General features: G+C 42.0%; 2 protein-coding genes across 3 annotated transcripts; one reads left to right on the forward strand and one right to left on the reverse strand.

The window, feature by feature from the left end:
- Positions 1–238: 238 nt before the first annotated feature.
- Positions 239–5,948, reverse strand: spryd7b (SPRY domain containing 7b; the record flags this gene model as incomplete). Its single annotated transcript, XM_079169918.1, is given in 7 exon segments — positions 239–1,369; positions 2,531–2,633; positions 4,193–4,359; positions 4,643–4,759; positions 5,652–5,800; positions 5,802–5,881; positions 5,883–5,948. Coding segments are annotated over 7 exon segments (780 nt in total). The 3' UTR covers positions 239–1,271.
- Positions 5,949–6,682: 734 nt separating this feature from the next.
- trim13 (tripartite motif containing 13) lies at positions 6,683–8,960 on the forward strand. Of its 2 annotated transcripts, none has more exons than XM_079169917.1 (2): positions 6,683–6,735; positions 7,395–8,960. In XM_079169917.1, the coding sequence occupies exons 1-2, from the start codon at positions 6,703–6,705 to the stop codon at positions 8,631–8,633; spliced, it is 1,272 nt and encodes a 423-aa protein (XP_079026043.1). In that variant the 5' UTR covers positions 6,683–6,702; the 3' UTR covers positions 8,634–8,960. The 2 variants fall into 2 exon arrangements, with proteins under 2 accessions (XP_079026043.1, XP_079026042.1); XM_079169916.1 differs by lacking the exon at positions 6,683–6,735 and adding an exon at positions 6,752–7,297.
- The last annotated feature ends 2,093 nt before the right edge of the window (positions 8,961–11,053 follow it).

Here is an 11,053-nt window from a genome sequence, read left to right on the forward strand (position 1 = left end):
GTGCTGCTGCTGGCTCCGGGGAGAGAGGGGGAGGACGTAACAGGCCGAGGGGAGGAGTTAACGCATACCTCCTGCATGGGCTGACCTCTGGTTTACAAGGCTTCCTCGACGCAGTAATAATAAATTCACTAACACGACTTATTAACCACAATACACAGGACGTCTGGCGGCATTTTACCGCATACCAGTGAAGATAATACTTCTCTACGAGCCAAAAGACAGAACAGGACAAAAGCGATGCCTCCAGACACAAAAGTTTAATGAATCAACACTTTTTTTTGGATTTGCTTGTACAATAACATCATTAGTGCAAAACAAAGATAAGCATTTGCAATAATGAACTGTCACACTTCAGCAGCGGATATGCAATGTCAACACAACACAACAGATTGACAGTTCTAACCACATCTCTCTAATCAGAGACAGCCAGCACCAGATCTGGTGATGTTCAGATATTTAGAACAAATACACCCGGGAAGAGAAGAGTGGGAGATGTAAAGGGCTGTTTATAGAAGTCATTTAGAAACGAAGATAATACATATTAATGTGGGTCATTTAAGAAATGTTTCATCAAACATCAGTGAATAGTCAACCTGTCCGTCCCCTGGCGTGTGCACCGGACTACTGTCAGAATATAAACCATCTCAGTGTCAACTCAAATTATAACAGTGGCATGAATTGAAAAGTGTTGCAATATCCCCACTTTAATTGTATTTTTTTTTATTAAAGAAGGCAACATAAAAGTGAATGGGATATTGTTGAATTTTGTTTCAGTATTACCAGCTGATCCTTATTCAGTTCACAAACTCTTGATTGCCAAACAATTTAAAAAAATACAAAGACAAATCACTTTGGTCTGTGACTCAAATAAATACAAAATAAATATAGAGTGTATGCTTAGATGTCAGTATGGCATATGGGAGATAATAATCAAAAACACATGTATATAGCAATGTCAATAAAACATGGCTTCTGATCCTGAAAAGGGGGAACCGTTCACCGTTACATCCACTATCTGGCATCTACACACAGACTGAGAATGTAAGCAGCAATTGAAAGTGTCTCAGTTAATACAGAGGGATTACCACCGACACAAGCATAGCCGACCAATGATCAGAAATCCCCACTCCTTCAAGGATGCTCCAACGTCGATCCGGACAGAGAGAGAGAGAGAGAGAGTAATCGGAGGGGGGAAACAAAACAAAAAGGCATTCAAGCCACACATAGTATTATCCAATCAAGGTCAAACTGTGGTCACAGAGGTCTTCCTTTTAGAAGATTTGTTGCTCAAAGAGGATCTTCTCAAAACCTTGTGGAGCTGTGTGATAGAAGTCACTGAACTGGCAGTCTAAGATGGCACTGTCATCCACTGGAACAAAAGAAGGGAAAGACGTGAGCACAAGCTTAGACGTATACACGTTCACCTCTTAAAACTAACTTTTTAGTATTAGCAGCATTTAAATCAGTATTTCTTTGAAGTTAATGCAAATACAATGAGTCATAGTGCCGTTTAATTAACAGAAAGTGGAGATCCAATGCAAACCCCAAAACATATGCTGGAAATCTGAGCTACAGACGCGCAGATAAGACAAAGCAGACATTCTTGTAAATTAAAATATAAGAATGCAATCATTTGTTTATAACAAAGCAATGCTGCTGTAACACTGCAGCTCAAAGAACTCATTTGGTGAAAGTTTTTAGGGTGAAGTATCTTACTAATACAGGATTTTCAATTACCAGCTTCATCACGTTTTACAATTTGTATTCATTCTAAATATAGACTCAAAGTGCAAAGATTGAAAAATCTATATTTCAGGATAATCCCACAGTGGAGTTCAGTTTATATACACGAATGTAACCTTTAAACATAAATGATATTACCGCACACATACAACACAACAGCGACTGATTGGAAAGCTTGAGATCATACAAATGAACACACCCAGGGTGACTCTCTGATCACATGGATACATGTTCTCGCTCAGAAATATAATTAGCGCTTTACGTCAAAGGGTGTTAGCGCCCAACAGCTCAAACAAATGAGTCACAGGTTTTTTTTCTGCATTAGTGTTGCTGTGGCACAGAAACAGGTGAAGCACCAAAAGCCTTCACGGTTTCTTTCCAACATAAAATCGGGGGTTGATTTCACAGACTAACTAAACATCAGCCTGGAGAATGTTTAGGGAGACGACAACAAAATCATCCTTTGACCACAATAAAACCTGCATGTCTCGAATCTCTGTGGAAACACCGTCTCGTCCTGCTAAAGGCTTCGTTTTGACTAGTACACATAACACACTCTTGGATGTGTGGACAAATGAAAAACTCTTAACTTAAACAATTAATGAGGCCCAAATGAGCAGCGGTTCGCAAATATGTACAAATACAGCCCTCTAGTGGAATAAAAGGGAAACTACATTAATGGTATTTCTGAGAGAGCAGTTCGGCAGTCAAGAAAATTTGTCAAAAATGATCACAAGATTAAAAAGGAGTGAACTAATCAGCATATTAAGCCGACAAATGAACTCACCATAAACAACCGGGTAAACAGTGCCTCGGATCCCTGAGGCAGGACAATGCATGTTCTTTCCATTCAGATATAAATTCAGCTCCACGTGGTCGTATGTGATGCCCTGAGGAACACAAACAAAACGTGAATTAGTCACTGAATTTATGCATGTGAATATAACGCATTTAACGTGATCAACTTATCAAAAAGAAACCTTCGTATGTGTAGTCTGGCTACCGATTTAAAAGATAAGCATCTTATTTTCAGCACAAGTCAAGAGGAGCAGCAAATATCTGGGAGAGCTGAATAGCACAGAAACAAAACAAAAATAAAGTATATATATATTTTTTTTAACCCCACAGTATTCTCTGCTTTCTCCTACTAGACCATGATGGATTGAGCTTAAATTACCACTCCATAATTATGACACTACAGACATTTTTGTGTGGATCAAATTTGTTGCCACCTGTCAATTTTTTTAAATATCAAGGAATTTGTAAATACATTATATTAGTCATCTGCACTGTGTTCTGAAAATATGTGTTCAACAGTGTTGTTATGTTACATCATGCATTATAAAATGCAAAATGAGCACAAAAAGCATCAGAAATGTAGTGAAGTGGATCATGAGCTTCACAGGGACAGAATAGCACTGGATTGTATTCATGTACAGGTGTTCATGTATCCTCTAGGATATAATAGAATAGCAAATAAAAGCAATGACTAGACACAAAGGAGCAAGCATCCCTATATTTATGTCTCTAAGGGACTTATGGTGTCACCAAGGTTTAAGCTCCAGCAGTAGTAGCTGTTTGGGGTTCTTCTTCAGCGGGATCATATGGTATCATAAAATGTGCGTGATAAGAAATAAAGCAAGATAAAACATCTTTCAGGGAAAAAGAAAAAACAAGGTTTGTCTTATAAGTTGGGTACGTCGTGTCTGCTTTGAGCAGATAATGGCATGCTCGCTGACAGTGATAGACAGACGTCTGCATGAGTTTCAAAACAGCTCCCGCCCCCCTGCTGGGTTTTCTGCTGCAGCAGCAAACACCCGCGATCCATTTTTTTCCAGACCCAAAGCCTGTGTCCATTAACATCATATGTAACAAAATGACTTCAGAGTCCGGAATGACATGGTGTGTAAAATAATCCAATAAATGTTTTCTCAGTGTGATGAAAAATCTGTTATTATGACTTCTAGGCTGATGCCAAATAGCAATTTTTGCACAAACAGAAGGCTATCCAGCCCATACTGGACCAAGCATTACAACGGGACTATATTTAAGTGTCAGCCAGCTGCCTTAAAAAATAAAGTACATACCCATCAACAAAAATAAAACATATATGCAGTATACTGTATATCCTGTGGGTATCACAGGACATCCAGGTCAGCCTGCTCCAGCAGGCCTCTGGCAGATGGAATAGAGAGTGACTGGCTTGCCCAAATCATTCCAGTTCATTCATACTATTAGTGTCTATATCAATGTACGCTTATCAGTTGTCATGTATTTGACAAGACGCAGTATAAAAGAAAGAGAGAGAGAGAGAGAGAGAGAGAGAGAGAGAGAGAGAGAAGTTCTTCATTTTCAGCTTCACAAGCAACTGGCAACACTTCAATCTGTCAAAGATCGGGACATCAAACACAAATTCAGCAACAAGTGATGTAATAAATGTCGCTCTTACCACAATGTCGCCCTCCTGAGGAAGGCTGTTTGCAGGTAGGCGATTCTTCTCTTCATTATTGTGGTACACAGACCCATCATGCCTCAGGACCAGGCTGTTTGTGTCTCTGCCCATAGGCACTTGATTAAGATTCACTTTCTGTGTAGCCACACCTAATCCCCACACACCTGAACACAAAGCAAAACACTGAGTGTCTGCTCTTTTAAAACACGTTGAAGCACATAAACGTCATATCTATGACAAAAACAAGCTGTAATAAAAAATCAAAAGACAAGATTTGTACAGAATCTCACCAGTGAGCATGCAGTCACAGGACGGTGCAGCTACTAAAAACCGCAGCGTGTCAGTATCAATAATAACAGTACAGTGATGCACCAGGAAATGTCAATCTGGCAAGAAAAGCAGGCAGCAGAGGTATGAAATCAGGTCGGTCATCAGACGAGCTCTCACCGGTGGACTGGATCTTAAACTCAAAATAACTTTTGTTCTGGTGCAGAGGAGCATTGGCCAGACAGCCTCCGGTGCCACATATCCTCCGGCCGCTCTTCACTATGACGACATCTGTGCCTGCAAAACAAAGGCATCGAGACATCTGGTTGTAAAAACACAAACATCTATTACAAAACAATGAGGAAACAATTTTGGAAGTTTGCAATGAAAAGGTCAGATAAAAAGCAGCAAATCCAATCGGAGAAGCTGGAAACAGAGAATGTTTGATGAATGACAAGCGATTAAAAGATTTGCTTAATTGTTGCTGGGTCATTATTTGCGGATCAATTTATCGGCTAATCATTTCAGCACCAAGCCAATTGCTGTTGGTTAATTTTAATAATCTGCAGGTGCCATTTGAAAATCTAGATATTCCCCAAGGTAGAGGAAGTGTTTGATAATGTTCCATACTCTATAAACCAATACTTCAGAAGCACAATCTTTGTAAAATGTCTTCAAAAAGTCAGATTGATCAAAAAACAACTGGAGGTAAATCATACCTTAGATTCACCCTCAACTCGATAAGATGTTTTTTCCCAATTGTTACTTAACTTGAATGTTTGAATTCGAAAGTGAATAATTTGACACTAGATGAGAGTTTTCAAACTATTATACAAATCTCACACTGCACATTTACAGATAATTAGGCTTTTCACTGAAGTAGCAAAAGAAATACGAAATGCTAATTCAGTTAGCTGTCTCCCGTGACTTGAGTTTAGCTACAGGAGCTAACTTAAAGGTTAAAATGTAACGAGTCGCGTGATAACCCCACAGGAAGTAACATTATATTAAAGAAGGTGTTACAACACAAAGCTACACCCCTCAATGCTACCAACTTCACGTTGAGCACAAAGGTTACAACACCACTAGCAGCTATCGGTTAGCTAGCTAATGCTAACGGCGGAAGTAGCCAAATCACGACACACGACCAACATCCACAGCTGTGACAACCAGAGATAGACCCGCTCACCCATGTGGTGGGTATCTAACTGGACAATGGGCATTTCTTTGAGGGGAATATGCCCCGATCCGCCATCTCCGCAGCAGCCTAGACAACACGTAAACATCGCAGCCATTCTTGCTCCCCGATAACATCCGGAAACAAAAGTCACACGGTCAAACCAACGAGCGCGCGGTGTCAGAAACCGTCCGGCTCCACGAGCACAACAGCGACACGCGGCGACAGAGGTGAGCGCAGCATCAGCCGCCTACTACCCAACTGTATCCAATCACAGCGGCTAAGATAGGCAGTTGCTCCTGATGGCATGGAAACAAGGGAAGAAAATCAAGGTCAACATTTCTACACGTGACTAAGTAACTATTGGGTATCGATGTTACATAACCACAAGTGGGATGAAAGTGTTTTTTTTTGTTTTTAGAAAATGTAATAAATGTTAAGTGGACAAATGCTGAATTGGTGATGCTTATTAATAACCGATGAGCATCCCCAGAGGCTGAAACTCAAAACTGATATAATGTTGCTGATTTATGGTATAGTTTGTCTTTCTCCGTCTCTGTTGGTGCCAAGATACTGTGCCAATTGGGTGCGCTATTTACGTGTGCTCTTTCAATCAGTTGATGCAGCTGAGCACCTTCACTTGCACCTTTTTTTTCATCGTGTTAGTGGTTTATAGATGGATATATCTACACATAGAGCCTACCCACACGCGCGACAGAAGTTGGTTAGTGTGAAAACATGTGATGCCAAACTAAAACCTAGTTGACAGTTTTTCACGCTGTAATGTTTTGCATAGCAACAGCCCCTCCCCCATCAGACTGGCAGGGATCCTCTGCAAATTACCCAACAGGGACACGAACGCAAACAACATAATGTCCTAAACTAAGCACCCCAAAAAAACTTGAAAACATCACACGCTTTCTTATTAATGCCAAAACAGCACGCGCTCCGTTTCACATTTGCGCAAACACAGACGAATCCGTGTATTTAGATTTTCGGTGCGCCACCGAAACGGTTAACACCAAACCCGGAAGAGGGCGAAGTCTGCACAGCAACAAGCGCCATGATTGCGTTGCACTGTGCGTCTCAGCAGCTGGTGAGTGCTTCTTTTGGTCCAGTAGTTGCATGTTACTATGCGCTGGCAAAATCTGTCACAGCCCCACTCCAGTACCTTGCCAACAGGAGAAACGCTAACGCGAACCCCGTTTGTCGATAATTTTGTCGCATTGGATTGGTTAGACGGCGCTAATCTAGGGCTCATCTCAGCTAACCTCTGCCTTGTTATTCTGTTACGCAAAACTAGGAGGGGGAAATAGTTTGCTGTTCTAATCTGTAAAGTTACTAACGATTTGTTTGATTTATATCAAGCCTTGTTTTCTCGACACGGTTTCACGATTCTTTCAACGCCAGCTGGGTACTAATATACTTCAAAAAGCAAGATGTTACTGAACGTTAGATGGCCAAACGGAGTCTTTGGCGTGGTTCGTGCCAACCTTTTACGCGGGCACGGGGATGCAAGTCAGTTTCACTTTCAGGATGGGAATACTCCACACGCAGCTGGAACATGACTGCAAAACCTGTATCCTTTTGCGATGGCACAGCATTGTCGTGTGTAATGTGTTGCATGTGCTGCCTTATGGAGGCATCCATCAGTGTGGGTGCGTAGCCTTTAGCCTATTTCATTACGTGCTGATTTATTGGGTTTTCTTTACTCGCATGACGCACCGATTTGACGCCTGGATGCTGTGTTTACAGGGTACCATGGAGCTGCTGGAAGATGAACTTACGTGCCCAATCTGCTGCGGTCTCTTCGACGACCCGCGGGTCTTGCTGTGCTCGCACAGCTTTTGCAAGAAATGCTTGGAGGGTCTCTTGGAGGGGAACCGATGCCTGGCTTTCAGAACGCCGTTCAGGTGCCCCACGTGCCGCAAAGAGACCCCTCACAACGGCGCGAACAGCCTGCAGATCAACTACTCTCTACGGGGAATAGTGGAAAAATACAGCAAAATAAGGGTCATGCCCAAACAAATGTCTGAATGTAAACAACACTGCGGCCAGCCACTGAACATATTCTGCGCCACGGACTTAAATCTAATTTGTGGGTTTTGCGCAACGACAGATGACCACAAAGGGCACACGTTCTGCTCCTTGGAAGAGGCACACGAGCGCGAGAGGGAGGCGTTTGATGTGCTGCTTCACGGGGTGAAGTGCTGGCAGAGCGCAGACGTCCTGTCCTGCCTGGAGACACTGCAAGCCAGTAAGAAAAAGGCGCTTCAGTCTGTGACCAGGGACGCGGAGAAGGTAACCGACTATTTCGACAAACTCATCAGCACCATCGAATGCAAAAAGCACGAGATACTCTCCGACTTTGAAACCCTGAAGCTGGTGGCGTTGCAAGAATACGACCCGGAGATCGCCAGGCTGGGCGCAGCGATGGAGGAGCACCAGCGGGCGCTCGGCATCGCCGAGTCCTTCGGGAGCGTCGCCGACCCCCTCGGGAGCGTCGCCGATCCCCTCGGGAGCGTCGCCGAGCCCCTGCGCTTTCTGCTGCAGATGCAGGAGTTTCGGGAGAAGTTGAAGGTCCTGAAGGAGACCCCGCTGCCCTCTCGGAAAGACACGGACGTCGGTCCCCTTGTGCGCAATTTCGATGTTAAAAAGTGGGACTCGCTGAGGCTCGGAGAAGTGGACAAGATCTCGGTCCCGCACGAGAATGGCTCCTACCGAACGGGGGGCTCCCGGATGGCGGCGCCAAGGTGGATCGCCTTCACTATGATTGTGTTACTGCCAGCGCTGCTCCTGCTGCAGCCGCACAGTCTCGCAGCCTACGTGCCCTCGCAGATTGAGCCGCTGCTCACTGCCGTCTCCTCGCACCTTTCCCACACCGGTGTGTACCTGCAGGAAATGACTGGCACGTGCATACGTTTGATGGGTGCAGGTCATGAATGTATGGGGAACTTGATTGACTCTGCTGTCAATGCCATTGCCAATGCATAAGTTGTCTTAATGACTCGCCTTTTGGCATCTCTGGCATGCACTCACAGCTACGAATTGCTATCCAAGTGACCCGCGAGGTGCATTGAATTAGGGACAGATGCGCACCTGAATATAGGGAAACCCTTGTTTACCATGTCTTCTGTTTCTTGCCCCTTTTTTTTGCCCAAGCGCCAAACTCCAATGAAGGCATAGAATCAAACCTTATACACAGAGTTTGTAGCCTATGTTTACATCAGATAGACACTATAGATACATTTCTTTTTTTTAATTCACAATCTATACATGTCCAAGGTGATCTTGATAAATAAAACTGAGAGATTTAAGTCACACCCGTGAGTGTTTTTTCTTTTTTATTAAGTGCGCCAACTATTTAGAGACACAACCGAGCCCTGTGAACTAAGCAAGTGTGTGTAATAAACGAAATGTACAGAGTAATAATCCCTGGCTTCTTCCCTGCAGCGCGCGTCCGCACCACAGTGATGCTGCAACCTCTTCAAGGTTACACACGTTGCATAACAGGGCCCGTGTGAAATATTCACCAGGCTGCAGCGAGGGAGGAGAAGAAAAAGAGAAAAGAATACGGTCCTATGTTTATGGTGTTTTCATGAAACCCGAACAGATGACTGCTCTATTTCCCCTATTATTGATAACAAACCTTAGGCAAGGGTGCATGATTGTCACGCGTGCTGGGCACTCACTCTATTTCCGCACGAGAGCTATTTGCGGAGGCAAATGTGACTCATTCGTCGTTATAGACTTGTCCGGTCTATAAAGTCAGACATCTGCAGCCTGTTAAGTCAAAAGCTCAGGCCTATTTTCTGCTACGCGTTTGAATTGGTAGAAAACGGACTTCGCAAGCTTCAAATCAAAATGCAATTGTGTGGGCAAATGGGAATTGGGAGTTCTTAAAATGATTTTAAATTCAGGGTATAGCTCAGTGAGATTTTTTTGGCTTATCACCAAAAATGGTCTTTATTAAAATAGGTCAGAGCAAAAGGACAAACGGTGAATTGTGCATTGATCATTTATCCTTCTATTTATTTATTTATTTATGCATTCATTCTCCTGAGTAGAGCTGCATTTGGAAAAACATAAATCCTGAAAATCAGACCACAAAGTGAATCCGTGATGTCAGCACTGACCATAATTCAGGACGTACGTCATGGCACGCATGTACATATATATATAGCCTTCTGTTGCCAGGCAAATATAGGATGAAAAAAAATGTACCCCTCTACATTAATATTTCAATTTTCTCTGCACGCAAAAGCATGAAAAAGGTCAACTCAATCCAAAATAAAATAAATATATATATTGTGAATAACTGCTAACTAAGACTTTTCTGATAACAAATGACCGTATGTTGCACGGCCAGACACCGAGGTAATAAAACAATAGTAATACATAATAATAATAATAAAAACTTCAAGTCACCATGCACGCGATCAATCACTTAACTAAATATCTAGATAATAATGAAATATAGCCAAGTGTTTACAGCGTCTTATCCCATCACTGGATAAGGTCCCGCACTCTTACACCCTTTCACATCGATTAGAGGGAAGAGACATTTTATTATTACTGTGATGAAAGCATCTTATTCAATGGTATTTTCTATTGCTGTCTTTTTAAAAAATAATTTTCAGGTTTTCTGGAAAATGTGTTTGCAACCAAAGTGCAAGAGCAAACAAGAGAGACGTGTTATTCTACAATCATAGCCTGCATGTAATGAAAATATGCATAAAAAGTCACGACAGCAAAGTATGTGAAACTTAACCGATGGGAGACAAAATGTGGAATGTCTCGCTGTATATCACGATCGAGACAGCTTCCACACTTTGATGTGCTTTTCCCCCTAAATACGCAAAATGGTCACATATTCAATTGAAATAACTACACTGAGAAAGGAAATTATAATGCAATCATTTCTTCAATAATTGCTAATAAATGAAGTTGACGTGGTTAATATTTACACACACAGAAAAGGTCCATATTGCAGCTACGGTGTTATTTAAAAAAATGCATATTATCATATAAAGGCTAATCTTATAAATATACAATATGTTAGATGTTCTCCATTTGAAAAGAAAAATGCACGCTTTGCTGCTTAGGAAGAAACACCCAAAATGCGCAAATTGTCTCCGTTATAATTTTACATTAATTCACCTTTGTTAGATATCTTAATTCCAGTTTATTTATAATTATAGTTGCGAGAACAAATACGAGAATTCAGAATTAGCATTAACCAGGCCCGCAAGGCCAAATGGCGAAAAAGAAATGCTGCAACATGCGTTTGTTCAGTAGACGGCAAATATTCCTGAACTTTACACCATGTTATCAGAAAATCTCCAAACGGAAAAATGTAATCAATAATTACTGCAGTTTATTTAGTTCATGTTTTTTATCAAAAGGCAAGGGTC

Source organism: Pholis gunnellus (genome assembly GCF_910591455.1).
Source record: "Pholis gunnellus genome assembly, chromosome: 12".
In the NCBI taxonomy this organism is placed as follows: domain Eukaryota; kingdom Metazoa; phylum Chordata; class Actinopteri; order Perciformes; family Pholidae; genus Pholis; species Pholis gunnellus.